Source organism: Aquarana catesbeiana, linkage group LG08 (assembly GCF_042186555.1).
Source record: "Aquarana catesbeiana isolate 2022-GZ linkage group LG08, ASM4218655v1, whole genome shotgun sequence".
Taxonomy (NCBI): Eukaryota; Metazoa; Chordata; class Amphibia; order Anura; family Ranidae; genus Aquarana; species Aquarana catesbeiana.
This window is the reverse complement of record NC_133331.1, coordinates 205,200,491-205,222,116: the sequence shown is the minus strand read 5'-3', so window position 1 is coordinate 205,222,116 and position 21,626 is coordinate 205,200,491. Positions and strand designations below refer to the sequence as shown.

General features: G+C 40.0%; 1 protein-coding gene across 1 annotated transcript in view; it reads right to left on the bottom strand.

Annotated features, from left to right (window-relative positions):
* LOC141106724 (heparan-alpha-glucosaminide N-acetyltransferase-like) overlaps positions 1-21,626 on the bottom strand; it is a 645,511-nt gene that overhangs the window by 296,014 nt on the left and 327,871 nt on the right. The window contains exons 11-13 of the mRNA XM_073597659.1: positions 16,197-16,309; positions 12,720-12,844; positions 10,309-10,435 (exon numbers count right to left, since the gene is read on the bottom strand). Coding sequence (XP_073453760.1) covers positions 10,309-10,435; positions 12,720-12,844; positions 16,197-16,309 — 365 coding nt within the window. The remainder of the gene's footprint in view (positions 1-10,308; positions 10,436-12,719; positions 12,845-16,196; positions 16,310-21,626) is intronic.

Genomic DNA, 21,626 nt, shown 5'->3' with positions numbered 1-21,626 from the left:
TCATATATGCCTGGTCATTACAGCGCCCCTTTCTTCAAATTTTCTTTATGTTTTTTTAGGTATGTATTGAGGCCTTTTTAGCCCTATTTATGATATAGACATGAGCTCTATTTGAGCCATTTGTTCTTATTTTTCTCTTTTTTTGTTGTAGATTTTATTGGTCTCCTTTTTGCCCTCTGCAGCCACACTGCGGTAGTGTGGGCTTGCTGCTTGCTGCTGTGTGGGTTATCAGGGCAGGTTGGGTGAATGTTTTGGGGTGTAAGGATTTATATTCCCACCTTATGGTGGTTGGTGGATTGGGGGGGGATTGGACTACAAGTACCACACCGCCCAGCTATAAATTAATGAGCACCATGTTTGACTTTATATTAATGTTTATTGATTGTGTTTTTTCTAAATAACTGTTTTTAATGTTTTTTTTCTAAATAAATGTTTTTTCTTTCTTTCTAGAGCTACAACTGTTTTGGTCACGTCCTATCCCCCTGATGGAGCCAATGTCTAGTAGGGAAGACTTGACCCACTACTATAATTAGCCAATATTTTCTTGGCCAACAGTATACTGTATATGCTCCTTTTTATTCTATGTGAATTTTGTATTTTGAATTATTGTTTTTTAAATCAATGTAATAAAATCTGTTATTTTAATTTTATTCTGTACTGAGTTGTCTTGGCACCGTAATAATCCCCTTCCCTCCATACTTCTCTACAATTAACTTTTGGGATGAGGTGCCTTATCTAATCAGGACATACCAGCCACTTTTTCTATATAATTGTTTGTGAATATGTAGTAAATCCCTGCTGATCTTGCCAATATCTTCCCCCTGAAGCAATCAGGCATTGTGCTGTCATTGGTAACCAGGGGACCAAAGAAGACCTCCCCCCTTTTAGTATGTATCATGTAATCATGCAGCTCTGCATTCTAATATGAAATCTTTCAGTAATTATTAGTTAACCAGTCATCCCAGCACAAATGGACTATGCCAGTGATGTAAACTGAGCTGCGCTTGCAGGGCCAGCGCAAGGATTTTTATATACACAGGCGAAGATGAGTTTTGGTGCCTCTCCCCTCCACAATGCAACCCCCCACCCCCATATGGCCGGGTGCAGCGTGAAAGCTTTAGTTTGCCTCACCTGCCAGCTCCCCATAGCCAGTGAGGGTAAACGGGAAATGCATAATCCTGCAATGGGATTATGCATTCCCTGCTTCCCCTCACTGGCTATGGGCAGCTGGCAGGTGAGGCAACCAGCGACCAGCTGGATCGGTCACACTACATTGCTGGGGGGCTTCTTTGACAGGTACATCTGCCATAATGTGCTAATACACACCTATTTCACTTATGCCCCCCCATCCAGCACAATGTCTCCAATCATTCCCCCTTCCAGCACACCTATGCTTCTAATCACCCCCCTTCTCATACCTATGGTTCCAATCACCCCCCCCTTCCCCCAACCAGCACACTCACCTTTGCCTCCAATCCTCCCTTCCCCCATCCAGCACACCCACATATGATGCCTAAAATCACCCCCCATCCCCATCCAGCACACCCACCTATGCCTCCAATCACCCCCCCAATCCAGCACACCCACCTATGTTTCCAATCACCCCCCCAATCCAGCACACCCATGTTTCCAATCACCCCCCAATCCAGCACACCCACCTATGTCTCCAAATCACCCCCCCCCCATCCAGCACACCCACCTATGTCTCCAATCACTCCCCCCCCCCGCAATCCAGCACACCTGTGACATTATCATTCTCCTACATCTTCTTCTTGGTGTGTTTCCGAGGTCAGGCACCTGTGCACATTGAGGGCGGACCTGAAGGGTTTATGCAGGCCCACAAGTGACTACCCTGTACATATACAGGCACTCCTTGGCATCTATGAAGAAGAGGAGGAGTGTCCAGGAAGCATGCACCACCCCACTCCCTATCTGGACTGCAGGACAGAGAGGGGAGATCCCGGGCAGCTACCCAGTACTCAATACTGCTCCTGGTACGCTCTACTAAAATGCCTGCACTGCAAGCCTGTGTAGGGGAGCAGGGGCATGGGATATACAGTGTGCTGGGAGAGGGAAGTCTTGGGCTACATAGTACGCCGCCTGTTGATACGGCAATGGATGTGGGTGGCCATGCTCATTCCCAGGACACAGCTCAGCAGTGAGCACTCAGTTGGGGCAGAATGCCTAGCGAAAATGCGAGATAGTTGGCCAATAGGGAATGAGTATCCAGTTTTACCGCCCCCGCCTGCCTGGTGCCCTAAGGCGGCTGCCTAACGCACCTTATGCTGGCGCCGGCCCTGTGCGCTTGCACAGCGCAGTGTACATGCCACAGAAGACTGCGAGCAGGTAGGTAGGTTTATTTTATTGCAGAAGAGAGATTGAATCTCTCTTCTGTGATAAACAGCGTGCTTGCTTGTAAGCTTTGTTATTTTGCCTTTAGTCCCACTTTAAATCCAGGAAAAGAGAGAACTTTAAAAATAACAAAGTGATTACATATCGAAAATCTGTTAGTAAATATCCTGCAGAGGTGATAAAAATCAAGCATCATCCTGGAAAGTGATACAGCTAATGCAAAGCGGCAATGAATAATTTACAGAAGTAAACAAAATACTTATCCCTCTGTTTATAGCTCAGCGATGTACAATGATTAAGACAAGCAATTAGCAGCTCCTCTCATCTATTAGAGAGGAAATAAGGCTGGACAACCAGCACTGGACAACACAGAAGAAACAGGATGTTTCCAAGCCATTAATTTAGTTGTCTTCATGATTTAAGTAAGAAAGATGTTCAATTGGCGAAGTAAGTAAACTAGCCTGTGAGATTTATGGACCTCTTTCATCCCCTCAGTATTGTACACAGAGCAGCAAGATGGTAACCACAATTCAGTGAATTTCATTAAAAATCATTCTTGCTCAAATTCCAGATAGCAACATATGAATTATTCACACATTTTTCTAAGGGTTTCCGGACTTTCAGATCTTATTGCAAAAGGGTTTTTTTTCTAAATTGATCAATTATCTAGTATGCTATATTACAGACCCAAAGAAAATGTAATGATATGTAGGATGCCAAGTATCATTTATGGGCATCAAAAATATGCCTGCATTGTGTGTGGCAAATACATTATCACTTTAAACTCCACACTAAAAGACTAAGCCTGGGTTCACACTAGCGCAATCTCAGAGATCGCATGTGATTCGCACCCGCACCGCAGGTGCCGATCACATGCGATCTCTGAGCAATGCGAGTTCAGCCATACAGTTGTATAGCTGAACTCGCATTGGATTCACACAGAAAATAGTTCAGGGACTTGTTTTTCCCCGCATTGGAATCAGATCGCATGGGTATTCTCACCTATGCGATTCGATTCCTGTGCGAGTTTACAGTTCGCACTGCGATCTGTGAACTAAACTGGGGGTGTCGTTAACTTTAATGACACCCGCAGCGGTTAGCAGAAGGCAGTGTAAACTGCCTGCGGGAGGGATGCAATGCAGGAACCAGCGCTGTAATCACGCTGGTTCCCACATCGCAAATATGTGAACCTAGGGTAAAAGAGAGACATTGGGGTTGATTTACTAAAACTGGACAGTGCAAAATCTGGTGCAGTTATGCATGGTAGCCAATCAGCTTTCGGGTGTTTTTTTTTTTTGGTCAAAGCTTAATTGAATAAGCTGAAGTTAGAAGCTGATTGGCTACCATGCATAGCTGCAGCAAATTTTGCACTTTTTAGTTTTAGTAAATCAACCCCATTATGTCTGGTTTGCATAGTCAATATAGACATTTTCTATGTAAGTTCAAATTCTGGTCTTGGGCTGAGAAATCATTAGAGTTATGTGGCCTCAAAGCATAAAAAACATCCTCCTTGATGCTATGAAAATACTTCAAGTCCTTCTCCACATTATCAAGATACAACAAATTCTCTTTGCTATTAATTACAAGTTCTCTACAACATCCTATGATGTTATAAGTCCTCCGCCATGCTCTGAAGATACTAAACCCCCCCCCACCCCCCATGCAGCTTTGAAGATACTACAAGTCCTTCTTCACACTTTGAAGATAATATAAGTCCTCTTCCACGCTATGGAGATACCTTGGTCTATCTCCATGATATTAAATTACTAAAAGTCCTCTTCCTCATTATGACATTACCATAGCTCTCAACTGTCCCCGATTTTGACGGACTGTTCTTCATTTGGAAAAAAGTCCCTCTCTGCCTCCTTCCTCCTCATTTGTCCCTCATTTTGATATGACCTATATAGTTATATATAAAATGCACTATTTATCTATGAAAAAGTGTTTCCCATTGCTAAACCTTTCATTAAATTTCTAAATTGCTGCATTTGCAAATTTCAAAAGTCAGTATAAAGGGACAGTAGTGGTAAAAAAAAAGCTCTTGTGGGTTTAACCAATTATTTTTAAGGGAGGCATGGCAAGGGGTGTGTCCTACATACTTTTGCTAATAGTTGCCCCCCCAAGCCCCCCCCCCCCCCCCGTTCCCATCTCAGAATGTTGGGAGGTATGCATTACTTAAAAAAGCCTCTCATTCAATATTACTATGAAAAGTCCTGCTTCATACAATGACATCACTGCATGCCCTCTATATGTACTACACCACATGTCTACATGTACTACAAACCTCCCTCACACTATAACATTACGACAAGCTCTTCTCCATACAATGATAGTACAGTATTTCAGAGTAGCATAGAGGAAAAAAAACTCTCCTAGACATGTAAAATAGCTCAAGTGAATTTGTATTGCCTGTCACAATTCACAAGCAGAGAACTCTAGCGGCATGAAAAGCTGACTTCCATATTCATGGTCCTATATAGATTGTTGTTCCTGCATTTTCTGGACATGATAAATTAATTTCCTTCCCATGGTTGATGTAAGCATGTAACACTAACACCAGGCATTTTTTTCTCCAACTACTGTCTCTGGGCATTTTTTTTTTGTTCCCACTGACCAATAACAATGGGCATTTTTTCCTCCCACTGGCATTTTCACAGTGAGCACCCCCTTCCCTACAACACCAGCCATTTTTCCTTCCCCTGACAACTGACACTACTGCATTTTTTCCTCCCACTGACAAACAGTTAAAGGGGCCCAAACCACTTACTGCTGCATTCTGTACACTGCGCTGTACATTGTCCTAACTACTACACACTATGTTCTATGTAGTATGTTACATAGACCTAACTTTTCAGTCTATACTCTATTTTTTGTATTACATAGTCCTGAGCAAAGTGTTTATTTTCTCAATAGCTGCTCATTGATGTGTGGTTTGCAACTAATGAAGCTTTTCTTTAAGGTAGCTCAGACAAAGTGTTAGTTCTCTGTGTATATTTTGTTTCTTCATCCTTCAGGTTTATGTAAGTGAGACTCTCACTTATGCAACAGTAATTCTGGAGTATTTTCTGGGTACAAAGACTGTGTGCAGACTGTGTACAGTATACAATATGCTGACTCAGACTCTCAGTCATGTCAGTCATGCTCTTTGAATCCATGGACAATTTTAAGCACAACTTACCCACACCCTTCTTCGTCTATACCATTTCCATCCCAATGCACAAACAACAATTGAAATTGCGGTGCAAACAAATGCTAATGCACCATCCACATGAGTTAGCCCCCCCCCCAGATATATGTGAAGATACGCTTGTGTAGGAGAGGCTCTCCTCACTTCCTGGAACATTGGACTTGGTTTCCTCACTGACAACACGCTGTTTGCTGTCACAAGCAGCTCTTCCCGTGGATGGCTTCCATCCAATGTGGCCTGGCTGCATATAAGCTCTTTGATTTTCTATTTCTGTAAGTTTGCATTTGGCTTTTTAATCATAATAATGATGTTGCACTTAGCTGGTGGCCCCTTGTGTATCTTATCTCATCTCCATCCCAAGGTGTCCCTCTTTCTTAAGTTCCAAGTTTGTTAGGTATGCACTTACTTCTGCCTCTTGTACACTGATGGCCTGTGGGTGGTCTTCATAATAAAAGCACCATGTATATTAATGATGAGAAGAAAGGACAAAGCATCCTAATAAAAGTACATGAGCGATGGGTGTAAATGCCTCCATTACAATGGTGGTCACTGCAAATGCTGCCTATATATTGATGATCAGGGACGTACACTATAATATTGTTTATCAATGGAACATAATGTTCTCTTACATTGGTGGCCTAGAGAAGAAGTATTGTACCCAGAAATCTCAAAATCTGTATACCTTCAAGTTGTAAGAGAAATAATGATAGCTTCCTATAATGCCATGTATGCAAACATTGTGCCCTCTCCAACATTTCCTAAGAGCAAACTAGTTAATGAGCAATGGAATGACTATAAAAAATAAATAGCATTAGCTCATGAAGCAAGAAAATTAATATTATGAATTTATCTTCAACCAACTCTACTCACATACTAAAAAATATTTTATTACTTTGAAAAAGAGAAGATGAAATAGTCTAAGCTCACATTTCCAATAAAAGGGGTCACTAAAAATGTTTGTGTTCATTGCTGATACCTTTATGCTACAAATCAGTAGCATACCGTATGTTAAATAAATAATTCATTCAATCAAACAGAGAAGAAAAATATTCCACAATCGTAGATGAGGTCATGCAAATTAATAGGAAAAGTTATTTATGATCACACCAGAAAGCAGGGACAATTTGTTTTAATGATATGCAACAGTCTTAACCCTTTCTATATTATCAGTGAGAGCAGACTAATTAATTGGGTGTCTAGTCATTTATTTTCCACCTCCCTAGCATTTTGTTTTTACTTCATACCTAAAAATAGGGGTGCTATAGACACAGAGGTGAGACTAAAAATCATGGGACCCCATAGCAAAACCATGAATTCTCCCTGGGATCTTGGCTATAATGATATCAGCTGTCCTAAAGGTTGCAAAGGTTGGAGAAACGCTAGGATTTTTGGCTGCGTTACAGTGCCTTGAAAAAGTATTCATACCCCTTGAAATTTTCCACATTTTCTCATATTACAACCAAAAACGTAAATGTATTTTATTGAGATTTTATGTGATAGACCAACACAAAGTGGCACATAATTGTGAAGTGGAAGAAAAATTATAAATGGTTTTCAATTTTTTTACAAATAAGTATGTGAAAAGTGTGGCGTGCATTTGTATTCAGCCCCCCTGAGTCAATACTTTGTAGAACCACCTTTCGCTGCAGTTACAGCTGCAGGTCTTTTTTCGGGATGTCTCTACCAGCTTTGCACATCTAGAGAGTGACATTTTTGCCCATTCTTCTTTGCAAAATAACTCGAGCTCTGTCAGATTGGATGGAGAGCGTCTGTGAACAGCAATTTTTAAGTCTTGCTACAGATTCTAAATTGGATTCAGGTCTGGACTTTGACTGGGCCATTCTAACACATGAATATGCTTTGATCAAAACCAAAAACCAAATCAAAACCAAATCCATTGTAGCTCTGGCTGTATGTTTAGGGTCGTTGTCCTGCTGGAAGGTGAACCTTCGACCCAGTCTCAAGTCTTTTGCAGACTCTAATGCCCCGTACACACGATCGGACTTTTCGAGGGAAAATGTTGAATGTGAGCTTGTTGGTGGAGAGTCCGACCATGTGTATGCTCCATTGGACAATTGTTGTTGGACTTTTCGCCAACAAATGTTGGCTAGCATGTTCTCAAATTTTCCGCCAACAAATGTTTGTTGTCGGATTGTCCAATCGTGTGTACACAAGTCCGTCGGACAAAAGTCCAAAGTACAAACACGCATGCTCAGAAGCAGAAGCGGCTGGTCTTGTAAACTAGCGCTTGTAATGGAGAATTAACATTGGTGACGTGGCAAATAATGAAATCTACAAATGCAGCGCACAATTCTCTTCTTCTTTAATGGGATAATAATGAAGCTGCTTTGCTGGTGATACTGATGGAGTTATTGCAAACAAAGTTTCAAAGGCTTTTTTTTTCTAGTGATATCAAGAATAATATTATTATGCTTTATTTTATTTTTTTTTTGGGCAAGTTACCACAACACCATTATCCTGTAGTTTTTAAGATCAAAGATATGTTGGTGTCCCTTGTTAATTTTACATTGTACTTTATAAAATGTAACTGTTTACTCCCAAACTGTCATTTGAAGTAAAACACATAACCAAGTATTATTCTTCACAATTTTTTTATTGTGCAAAAAAAAAAAAAAAAATAGACATGCTATCTGCCAATAGCACTTAAACAAAATGAACTGAAAAGCATGAAATGAAAAGCATGAACCAACACTCACCAAACTTCTACTAACATGAAATTAGCAATAGGAGCACAAAGGATGATGCTAAAGAGCTGAAAAACCACGTAGTACCTCTGGCATGTCACTACGTTCGTAATTGTTGGCCAACATTTGTGTGACCGTGTGTATGCAAGACAAGTTTGAGCCAACACCTTTCGGACAAAAGTCCATGGTTTTGTTGGCCAACAATTCGATCGTGTGTATGGGGCTTAACAGGTTTTCTTCTAAGAAAGCCCTGTATTTGGCTCCATCCATCTTCCCATCAACTCTGGCCAGCTTCCCTTTCCCTGCTGAAGAAAAGCATTCCCACAACATGATGCTGCCACCACCATGTTTCATGGTGGGGATGGTGTGTTCAGGGTGATATGCAGTGTTAGCTTTTCTGCCATACATATCTTTTTGCTTTTAGGCCAAAAAGTTAAATTTTAGTCTCATCTGACCAGAGCACCTTCTTCCATATGTTTGCAGTAACCCCTACATGGATTCTGCCAAACTGCAAATGGGACTTCTTATGGCTTTCTTTCAACAATGGTTTTCTTCTTGCCACTCTTCCATAAAGGCCAGATTTGTGGAGTGCATGACTAATAGTTGTCCTGTGGACAGATTCTCCCACCTGAGCTGTGGATCTCTGCAGCTCCTCCAGAGTTACCATGGGCCTCTTGGCTGCTTCTCTGATTAATGTTCTCCTTGCCTGGCCTGTCAGTTTAGGTGGACGGCCATGTCTTGGTAGGTTTGCAGTTGTTCCATACTCTTTCCATTTTTGGATGATGGATTGAACGGTGCTTAATGAGATGTTCAAAGCTTGGAATATTTTTTTTATAACCTAACCCTGCTTTAAACTTTTTCACAAATTTATCCCTGATGGTCTGGTGTGTTCCTTGTCCTTCATGATGCTGTCTGTTCACTAAGGTTCTCTAACAAACCTCTGAGGGCTTCACAGAACATCTGTATTTATACTGAGATTGAATTACACACAGGTGGACTCTATTTACTAATTAGGTGACCTCTGAAGGCAATTGGTTCCACTAGATTTTAGTTAGGGGTATCAGAGTAAAGGGGGCTGAATACAAATGCAAGCCACACTTTTCAGATATTTATTTGTAAAAAATTGAAAACCATTTATCATCTTCCTTGCACTTCATAACTATGTGCCACTTTGTGTTGGTCAAACACATAACACCCCCCCCCCAAAAAAAAAAAAAAAAAAAAACATTTACATTTTTTGTTATAACGTGAAAAAATTTGGAAAATTTCAAGGGGTATAAATACTTTTTCAAGGCACTGTTGGTATACAGGGTTAATTTCAGTCTGTAGTAGAAGTTCAAAGGACAATAAATCTATACTGCTAAGACAGCTAAACAACTGAACAGAGATGGATCAGTGACTAGAAACAATCCTGAAGTCTAACTCCAGTCTTTCTATACTGAAATCTTAGCAGTTTTGTTTTTCCTAACAATTTCTCTAAAGGGAGCCTTCCTAACCCAGGCCCCACAGCAGCCAAGTAGACTGCCCTGGGGGTGCATCTGTGGGAATTTATGCCCAATCAGCCAAACAGCATTTGTAAAGGCAAGTATTTGTGTGTTGGATGAGAAGATCTGGCTATCAATCAGTGTTCCAATTCATCTCAAAGATGCTCAAAAGGGTTGAGATCATGGGGTCTGTGCAGGCCACTTGAGTTTTACACCAAGCCATGTCTTTATGGAGCTGGCTTTGTGCACAGGGAATAGTAATGCTAAAAGTAAATATGGCCTTCTCCAAGCTGTTACCCTCAAGTTGAAGGCACAATGCTGCTGTCCAAGGGTGGCTCTGTTGCTCATTTTTGAACCGCGAAGACACCCTAAGATAGGAAGTGTGAAAATAATGGAAAAAAAAGCCTTAAAAAGAAAACAAATGTACACACTAAATTTAAGTAATGGTATTCTGAAATATATTACATCTTTGCTTTTGGGTTTAATATAGCTTTAAGGTCAGTATTTTAATAGACATGGTTTTCAGATCATGTGGGAGTAACTGGGAGTAAATGAATGCATAATTAGGACACAGACATACCATGCAGCTGGGATATCGATAAATGTGATTTGCGCCAAGCAGCCATTTGTCTATATATCCTGCAGCTCCCCCTGTGCAGTTTGGGTATTGACCATAGCTGCCTATTCCACCAGGACCCAGGTAACCACTGTGGAGTGATATAATCAGATTTTTAATACACATTATACAATGTTCCCAAAATGGAAACTTTCACTAAAACTTTTTAATTAAAAAAGGGAGTTTTTACATGCCTAAACATAACAAATGAAATGAAATTACAATATGTTATTTACTAACTGGAATATAATGGTACTTGCATTATTACAATAAATATATATGTTCATCGACATCGTTTCTAGGAGTTAAACATTCTGAAAAGTTGAATATGCATCTTCAAACGCTTTCAAATATAAAAATGATAAAAGAATAACTACTATGATGAAAACTATTGTATTCTAATAAGTGTCAATACATGGAATATTAGAATATTAGAAGTATAAGTAGGTAAGAGCTGTGGCCAGCAAACATCATGGTGACAAGGATTGTCAGGACTGCTTGAGCAAAAGCAGAAACAATAAAAAAAATGGAAGTGGTTCTAAAGTCAACTTTTTTTCTTTACTTACTGCATTCTCTGCATTAAAGTGAAAAAACTCCCCACTACTTGTTCCCCCTATTCCCTAAACACTAACCTTCCTCCGCTAACTATCCAGAGCTTCTGCTGCTGTCAGTCAAATCCCGTGAGGAGAGAGTAGGGGACATGGCCAAGGTTGAAAAAGGAACGATTGACGGTTCCGAAACGCGTCCCTTACTGATGACATCACATCCCCTCTCTGGCTGTCTGCTTGCGGTTCAGGCTGGTTACAGAGCCGCTCAGCGGATGACATCACTTCCGGGTTCGCCGTCTCTCCACGCTGACGACGCCGGCTTCACAGCGGCTTCCTGTTACACACCGCTGCTGTCAGTGACTACATCCATCCTCTCTGCAGGCTTCCTCTGACCGTGACCTCTTCCAATGCAGCTTTACCCACGATGTGCCTGATTATTACTCCTATTTTGTAAGTGTTTTTTAACCCAGTTGGGGCATTAAAACTGTTTATCTTCTGCACTTAGAGGCGCCTTTGTTTGTTTTTTTTTTGTGACATGGCCAAGCCACACTGTGTGTGTCTATCGACACACAAAGCCTGGATTGGAAATGCATCCGATTGGGTGCCCCCCCAGCACGTGGCTTCCTCAGGAGGTACCCACAGGAAAGGAGAAGTGGACAGTGTCAGTGGGGGGCTCCAGAAGAGGAGGTAAGGGGCCACTCTGTTCTATATATTGCACAGAGCAGGTACATTTAAAAATGTTTTTTATTTAATGCAACTGAAAGTACCCATGGCAGTGTACCATTTGTCGTAATACCTGTTACTCTCAGTTTTGCTACAAAAAACATTGTCTATATGTTAGTATGAAGAAAAAAAAAAGTCAAGTGAAATACAAAAAAAAAAAATGAAAGTTTGTGAAACTGGCTCTGTTTGCAGGAAAAACTGGTTTCCCCAAGGTATAAGCTGCCCAGTGGGTAAAAGTTTTTCAGTTCCCCAAGAAGGGTCAATTTTTTTCTAGAACAGCATTGGCTAGATATACCCAAACATCTGTGAAATATGGATGGGTAATCAGAAAAGCCTAGTATATGTTTAAATATATGTCATTATTATTTGACTTACTTTTTTTTTATCAGAACTCTTGCTTTCTTTATATTTTCCTGTCTTTTTGTTACTATATTGAAGATACAGTAATGTTTATCAATGGAAAATAAAGGAGTCTGCCCATAGACTTTAGAGGATGGTAGGACATGTGTGATTATAGCCAGCAAATCTTCAGAAAGCTTCATAAACACGGCTGAAAACAGAGGTACATGCAAATATAGTTGGCCCTGCTTGTCAAGGAAAGGCAATTGGAGCTGGTATTCTAACCTGACTGATGCCTTTCCCTTGGGATCTTCTTTCCACAAGAGGAATCGGATTGTTACATAATTCATCTGAAAATAGTCACATTGGGCTCCTCTCATCTCATATTGATAGGCTGTTATAGAGAAAAGGTGGTGGTCATACACCCCCTTACAATCAGGTCACCACCAATCTAGTAAGATATATACAGAAACCTTGACCCCAGCATCGCATGTAACAGTGAAACACATTGCAACCATCCAGGTTAGATGGGTAAAATGGGTAGAAACTTTTGTTCTGTTTTAGTTTTCTTTGATAAAGTTTTTTGTCAATCATCTTCATTGTGTGTCCGAAAAGTCTGCAAGCTGTCAGAAAATTCTGCAAGCCATCTGAACAATCAGCAAGCAATAAGTTTCACTTTTTCCTGAGGAATACATTTATCACATTATGTAGTTCTGGCAAGAATAATCCAATTATGCATACGCAGTAATCACTGATAGTGCTTACGTGGGACATCCAGGCACAGGTAGCAGGAACGTCAGACATAGTGATACTGTCTCTAGAGCTATCATGATGATCCACTCTGGCCAATAAGTGACAATATCCCTTACGGCAGCACTCCACTGATGGCTCTGCACAGACAAAAGAATATATAGTCAGACATGCACTTTGGGCTACTTCAGGGAGACTTTGCTCCAACATCAATATTTAAAGCATTTCCTCTTTCATGCTGGTCAGCAGGATCATTCCTGGTTGTTTTCAACAACAGGCATTCTGTGCAACAAGCAATTACATGATGTTCTGCTCATCCCAGCACTACGGCTTGAAGGATTAAAGAGAGGAAATCCTAAGATTTGCAGTTTTCTTTTAAAGGTATCGAACACTTGAACGATTAACAAGATTAATTGCTAATGACATTAGATACTGCTGTATTTTTTACGAACACGGTTTGTGATTTTAACATTCATATTAAAATCGAGTCAATTACAAACCAACATTGAACTCAATAAATGTCTTTGTTTTTGGCAATGCATTTGTAGGTCACAAACATCCAACAATAAACCTCCTACCAGCTAAGAAATGTACTCCAATTTCATATAATCCCGTGCTAGACAAAGTAATTGGCTCACTTAGAGCAAGCACTGTAAACCAGGGGTATTAAATTAAAATTCATGGAGGTCCAACCAGTAAAATTTTCTTCCACCAGAGGTCCAAACTGCATTTTTTCCCGCCCTCTCCTCCTATAGCACAATCCCTTACATCAGTGTCCTCAGTACCCCCCACATATCACAGTCCCCGACTTCACATAAGTTAACCTCGGCAGCTCCGTTCAATGCTATGCTTCCCGCACTCGATCCCGAAATGTTCTATCTCTAGCCCTCTGCTCTGCTGTTATATTAACAGCAACAGGGCTGGGGGAAATAAGCAGCACCTAATTAGCATGACCGCGGGTCCGGATGGAACAGTGGCTCGGTCCGGTTCCGGACTGTGGTCCTCCATTTAGTGATGCCTGCTATAAACAATTCATATGTACCTTCCTTATGATCAACTGCCACCCTGACCCCAGGTGAATGTCCCCCACTGCCACACTCACCTGTGAGAGCATTCCAGCCTGGCAATTGTCCACTCAAGCATTGTGGGGGAACCAGGGGAATGTCTCATGTTCCAGGTAATGACAACTTGAGAAAGGGGGTGTGATTACCCAAAAATATTTTGTAGTTCTTCCTCGATGCTGTACAACAGAGGTCTGACAAACAATTTCTTTACCCTACCATCTGTATCCATTACATTTACTGTTGAGCTTTTGCTTATTTCTTTTACAGTGTTCTAGAATGTTTTATATTGATTACTATATGCTAGTTTGTAGTGTGTGTTATGTCATTAGTTCTGGGCAAGTTGTTTTAACAAAATGCTGCTTTTTTATTTTGTACACACATTATATTGAATGTCTTCATATATAACTTGTATGAACTGTATAATTTTCTAAATCAATTAATAATTGATAATAATTGCATTAGTATCATCATTTGTTTGGTTGTGGTGCTTTAACCTTTTATTGTTGTACACGTGTCACATATTCCCCCATATCCGGCAATACTGGGTATTTCTGTGCGCTCTGTTTGCTTATCAGTGGTGCATGAGAGAGTACTGTCTGCTACAGTGCCCACTTTACCAGGAACCTGTTACTTTACCTAGTATTGGTAAAAGACAGGTTCACTTTAACTTAACTTTAAGTATAACTAAACCAAAACTTTTTATTTTAAGTTTTTGATAAAGTGGAGAGGGCTGAGAATACCTCTCAGGTTTTAGAGTGCTGTCTATTCCCCTGTTAGGGAGATTCATCCTCTCTATTTGTCGTGTTTACCATTATCAGTAAAAGTAAAAGTGAAGGCAAATTACAATTTTTAGATTGTCACCAGAACAGGACTGGAGGGGAAATCTCCCAAATGCAACACTAGTTCTGTTGACCCCGATGACATCCAGGAATTTTCTCACCTTGGAGGGATTTCCTCTCACTTCCTGTTTTGGCTATGGGGTAAATACTGAAGGGAAATCTCCCCAATGGGATCCAGATGGAAAAAAAAAAACAGGGGTTATAACCCTCCCTAACTGTATCCAAACCGAAAAAAAAATGTTTTGCATTTTGTTATACTTCAAGGTAAACCCGAAGCTTGATCTGCTTATATTTTCTCTTCCCCGGTTCCTCTTTTCTCAAATAAACTGCGGGCTGGATCATTGCCCACTCTGCAGCTCACGTGAGCTGCAGGGCAGGTAATGACCCGGCCCACAGCTCAATTGAGAAGTATTTTCTCAATTTTACAGAATACAAATCAACACTATTTGCATGTAAACACTGACACTAATACAGTTTTTGGAAACCAATTGCTTAGCTTGTATAAAATTATTATGTTTATGATCCAAGAATCAAGCACCTGTAATAGAACTAAACAAATCAGGCTTTTGTTCAGAACATCTTAGTTAAACAGGAATGAATTAAGAAACAGTTCTGTATGAGGAGATGAGAGACACTGCACACCACTAACTCAACAGGTTGAGAGTAATATGAATGGCCTCAGCCTAGAACTCCTTTTAAGCCATACATGGCTAAGGAGGAGTTCAAGGCTGAGGCCATTCATATTACTGTTCACCTGTCGAGCTAGTGGTGTGCAGTGTCTCTCATCCCCTCATGCTTCACTGCTTTCTGGATCAAGCATAAGACAAGCCTGCACCTTACATTGTTGTGAGAAACCATATTTTGTACCAGCAGAGCACCTAGAGTGGCACTATAAGTGGTTACAAGGTATTGGAAGAAAAACTTCTGGTTTCTTGCCTAATCCATATAAGCTAAGCTGTTGCTCCTTAGAAAGTAGAAGGGAAATCGAGCAAAAAAAATACTGTTGTCATACTCTGGACTGAATATGATTTTCTTTCTACTTCCAAATTCAAAATGTTATTGAGGTAAAATGCTGTAATTGCTGCAGACTGTCACTTTACAACAGTATGCTTCATTTATTAGGTGGAGGAAGTCAAAAGTAGACGTTATGTTTGGCATTCTAGTTAAGAAGCAAGCCTTGGAATGGCAACTACAGACACATTCTTTTTATATTGAATGTCATGACTTCTTTCTTACGACTTATGTACACTCTTATTTTCATGGTCAGGAGCCACCCCTTGCACCCCTTTCAAATGTTATACTTACCTGTGTCCTCTTAGGTGAGAAATACATTGTGCATCCTGCATGGCACTGCCCTTCCTCTTCTTCCAATGTCTTAGACAAAAGCTGTTCACCTCCTACACATGAACACTGCATCCTTAGAAAAGGCTTTGGGAGGGAACTCCATTCATTAGAAATGAATTGACATTGTGACACACCCGCCCCACTGGGATGCTCTTAAATAATAATATGTGTTAACAACAAGCCAAGAGACTCTAACCAAATATGCAACAACATATTCCAGGCAGTTATACATGTTAGGACCTCACCTCCACAATATCCGAGTTCTGCTTACTAAAACAGGCAAACAGGAATGCTACCACAAAATAGGTGAAACCCAGTCGCTGTAGGACCCCTGGTATACGTGCCCAGCGCCAAGACACTGCAAACAGACAAATGGTTCAATGAGAAACAGAACCTATATGAAATTACTGTCAAAATTGTCATTAAAGACTGTGACATAGAATACTTTAGTTAAAATTCAACAATCCTACTAGACACGGGGTAGTAAAAGAGATTAACGTGTACCTTACCTGTCCTACAATGTTTTTACACTGATTCTGTATCCTTGTGACGCCAAATTCACTTTAAATTGTCTAGGCAGGTAAATCCATGTATAGATATGGAAGTAGATGTAAACCATAACTGAATCAGATTAAAGCTGAACTCCAGGAAAAAAACATTTTGGGACATTCAATATGTAAAAATAACTCACTGGCAATGTGTGCCAGGGACGTGCGGTGAGGTCAGTGGCTGGTGAGGCACTAATTAGTATCAGAGCCAGATACACACAGGATACATACACCGCAAACGTTAGAGCAAGAGCAATAATTCTAGCACTAGACCTCCACTGTAACTCTAAACATGTAACCTGTAAAAAAATGTAAAGTGTCGTCTATGGAGATTTTTAAGTACTTAAGTTTGGCGCTATTCCACAAGTGTGTGCAATATTAAAGTGCAACATGTTAGGTATCTATTTACTCGGCGTAACATCATCTTTCACATTATACCAAAAAATTTGGCTAACTTTAGTGTTTTTTTTTTTTTATACATATATATTCATGAAACAGTTTCCTTTCCAAAAAAACGCGTTTGAAAAATTACTGCGCAAATACTGTGTACTATAAAAAGTTGCAAGGACCACCATTTTATTCCCTAGGATGTCTGATAAATCAATATTTATAATGTTTGGGGATCCTGAGTAATTTTCTAGCAAAAAAATGATGATTTTTACACGTAGAAGAGAAGTGTCAGAATTGGCCTGGGTGGCAAAGGGTTAATTACCATAAGTAAGTAATATACAAATAATTATTATATATTGTTTTTAAGGTAATTTACTATATTTTCAAAAACTGTACTCAAGCAGGTGGCTTAACGAATAAATTATTAAAGTTTGAAGTGTTAACTTCAAACCAGTAATTTCACAGTTAAATAGATAAATAGCAAATTATTATGTTATAACATATAGCATAATAATATATTATTTAGCTTGATTAAAACAGTACCTTTTCAGCAGCAGAAGATTCTCATTCTCCCTCTTAACTGTGTGAGAAAAACATGGGATTATGGGTAAATCTTATACCCATAAATCCATGTTTTTTTCCTTGGGATCATTCTTCCAGAAGCACGTTTGTGAGGTCAGGCACTGATGTGGACGTGAAGGCCTGGCTCGCAGTCTCTGCTCGCATTCATCCCAAAGGTGTTCTATCGGGTTGAGATCAGGACTCTGTGCAGGCCAGTCAAGTTCCTCCACCCCCAAACTCGCTCAATGTCCTTATGGACCTTGCTTTGTGCACTGGTGCTCAGTCATGTTGGAACAGGAAGGGGCCATCCCCAAACTGTTCCCACAAAGTTGAGAGAATGAAATTGTCCAAAATGTCTTGGTATGCTGACGCCTTAAGAGTTCCCATCACTGGAACTAAGGGACCAAGCCCAACCCCTGAAAAAACTCCACACCATAATCCCCCCTCCACCAAATGATTTGGACTATTGCACAAAGCAAGGTCCATAAAGAAATGGATGAGCGAGTGGAGGAACTTGACTGGCCTGCACAGTCCTGAGTTCAACCTGATAAAACACCTTTGAGATGAATTAGAGCGGAGACTGCGAGCCAGGCCTCCTCGTCCTCATCAGTGCCTGACCTCACAAACGCGCTTCTGGAAGAATGGTCAAACATTCCCATAGGCACACTCCTAAACCTTGTGTAAGCCTACCCAGTTGAAGCTGTTATAGCTGCAAAAGGTGTGCCAACTCAATATTGAACACTACGGACTAAGTCTGGAATGTCATTAATGTTCATGTGCGTGTAAAGGCAGGTGTCTAAATACTTTTGGTAATATAATGTATGTTTTGCTCTATCAAAGGTGTATCCTGCAATCTAAGAATATATTAAAATTCAAACTATTTTACTAGTGCATAATCCTCAATATTAATTAATTTATATATGATGAGTTAAACAATGTAGATCACAACTTTTTATTTTAATTTCTATTTAATTTTATCAACATCAACATTGCATTTTTTGACAGTCCAATTTACAACAGTTTTGTTTTACTTTACCTTGACATCACAACTTTTAACTTAGATCCTGGAGATACATAAATCAACAATGTACGGCAAAGGGTAAAGGAGAAGAATGAACCATTCTTCATACCTGAGCTCCACAGAGTTAGACAACTCATGGTCCATCTATAAGCAATCTCAATCACCCCCTCCTCTGCACATATGCCACAAGGATTTGAGCACAAACATATCCATCTTACGTAAGCCTGGTCTCAAAAACCGTAAAGGATTTGTGTCATAGTGGCAACATGCTTTTAAGATACTGTACATTAAAGTGCAGTGGTCGGTATTACAAGCAGAGTGAATTCTAGATTAATCAAAGCACTCTCTAGCACCTTCTTATTTTAATAAGTGTGCAAGTATTCCCTTTAGTGCTCCCATTAATGGATTACTGTGCTGTCTTTAATTCATTCCTTTCATGTTCCAGATCATCTTCATGTCCATGGCCCATATGACTTCTGCAGGGAACTGCATCATTCCTCACTGATGTATGCTTTCAATTAATCAATGAGAAGAAAAAAAACTACTAAAAATCTCTTAGTGCAATATGTAAAGCAAAGGGATGAGTTGGTGTTCACTTATTGCAGGCTCATACATCTTTTCAGTAAATGTCAGCTCAGTTTCTCTCGTTTTGCTGAATATAAATACACTACACATTTAGAAAGGCATTTGTGGGCTGCAAGTACTGCTTTATGCCCCTATAATTAAAAAAAAAAAAAAAAATAGCTGCAGGTGCCAAGACTCCCAGTGGGTCCATCCTATGTCCATATCCCGAGAGTTAAGAAAACAGAGCCACACTACTGCTAAATCCAAAATGTCAATAGTTTATTCAAAGGATGCCTCTTCCACTGGATGCAGGTTCCACCCCTGAGGCCTTTCACTTGTAATTTGGCTTAGTCATAGAGGAACCCTTATGACTGAGCCCAATTACAGGTGAAATGCATCAGATCACAGCCTGCAAAATTTTGGATTTAGCAGTAATGGCCCCTGCTGCTGTCAGTCAAATCCAGTGAGCAGAGAGCAGGGGTGGAGCTGAGTCAGACTGTGTGTGTCTATAGACACACACATCCTGACTCTGGCGCATGCCTGCACATCTGCACCCACAGCAAGCGACTTGCTATGGAGGCAGACAAGGCAGAGGAGGAGCCATAATTGCCAGTGGGGGAATCCAGAAGAAGAAGGGGCAGCTCTGTGCAATATCATTGCACAGAGCAGAATAAATAATGAAAGGAATTTCGCACAATATTATAGTGAGTGAAAAGGATGACAACTAGGTAGAATAAAGTGCATCAAATGTACACAATAAAATTATAATGATGGAGTATGTATTAAATGTGTATTAGTTATTATTAGTAATAATGGCATAAACAAGTTACACTGTAAGGACCAATTGTCTCCACACTACAGCCTGTTTCCGTTGCCACTAGCACCTAGTGGTGAAGTAAAAACAGAATAAAGTGCATCAAGTGAATACAATATAATAGTATATAAAAATAATAATAATAATAGAGTGAGTAAACAATTAGAAATGGTGGTAATGGCCTGTACAGCATACACTGTAAGGACCAATTGACTCTATATTGCAGTTTATTGCCGCGGCCACTAGTACCTAATAGGTGTTACTATGTGCAGATGGTGAAGTGAAAATGGTGTCACACAACTACAATAAAATTACACTGAATAAATAATAACATCAGTGCTAACCTCAGTGAAAAAATATTCAGTAAGTATAAACCTGCTTATTATTTTAATTAATAAAATAGACTTTACAATCACTTTAACTATTCCAAGACAGTTATCTGCAATGGGACATAGAAGTTACATTCCACCATTGTTTGGTTGAATAAACAAATGAACACTTCAGCATTATTACTCCAAAGCCTAAAGCCAAATATAATTCCTAAAGAGTTGATTGTAAATGAGAATGCAACACTGCTTAAAAGACAAAAGTGATTGTGTGGGGGGAACTCATTATCGGTCACCAGCAGGACCAGTGTACAGGAGGGTTTGACCATACATTACTGACCATGCTCTTTGTAGATTTTCATCAGTAAAGAGGTTTTCAATTAACCTGAGTACTTGTCAGCATTCATCTGCAGAAACAAATCTGAATCCTGTCATGCAGATCTGATTTTAATGTTGCAGCAGTGACTTGAAAGCAGTGGGGACCAGTACAGTTTTACGGGTCATCTATTCTCCATTTGAAGTCTATGCCTTATTTTAAATTAAACCAATTGTTTCATTTATTTTATTTGTGATATCCAAAGAATTGTAATCTGAAATATATTTTGTGGCCATTGAATGTGGATACTCTTCCATGTGATTGAGCTCCAGTTTTTCTAGTGACAGTTACTGTTTATGCTACAGCATACAAAGACATTTTGGCAATTGTGTGCTTCCAACCTTATACCAACAGTTTGGCAAAGTTTTTTTGGTCCAACTTAAACTTACCCCCGTGAATAAAGCAAGGTCTATAAAGACATGGTTTGAGCTGTTTGATGTAGAGCAACCCAAGTGGCCTGCACAGAGCCCTGACCTCAACCCTATTAAACTGCTTGAAGCTAAATTGGAATGCTGATTGCTAGCCTAGTTTCTTCACAAATGCCCTTTTCCCGGGAAATAGACCAAAATTCCAATAGACACACTCCAAAATTTGGTTGGAAAAACTTCTCAGAAAAGTGCAGGTTGTAATAGTCACAAAAGAGGGACAACTCCACATTATTGGCAAAGATTTTATAATGAAATGTCCAAAAAAGCTCATATAGGTGTACAATGCCATAATCACTCGATGTTCAATTGCTGGTGCATAGGCAAGCCTAGATACATTACCATTATCCTAAAGTCAGAAAATGATTTTGTCTAGAGGCGGTCAACCCGGTGGATATCGTGACACTTCATTTCTGCGACTACCTGTTCCTCCTCATCCTCCTTCCCCACACGTCCTTCTCCCTCTATGCTATGTGTGTCTTCCCCCCTTCTTTTATTTCCCTTCTTCCTCTCTAATTTCAGACTTGGGTATGTCTTGATATCACCTTACAACCCCCCCCATGTACTTGTCTAATATGGCCTCACATAGGTTTTTCTATAGCTTGTACTTTATCATCTGTTTAGAATACTTGTTGAGCCTTTTGGGTATG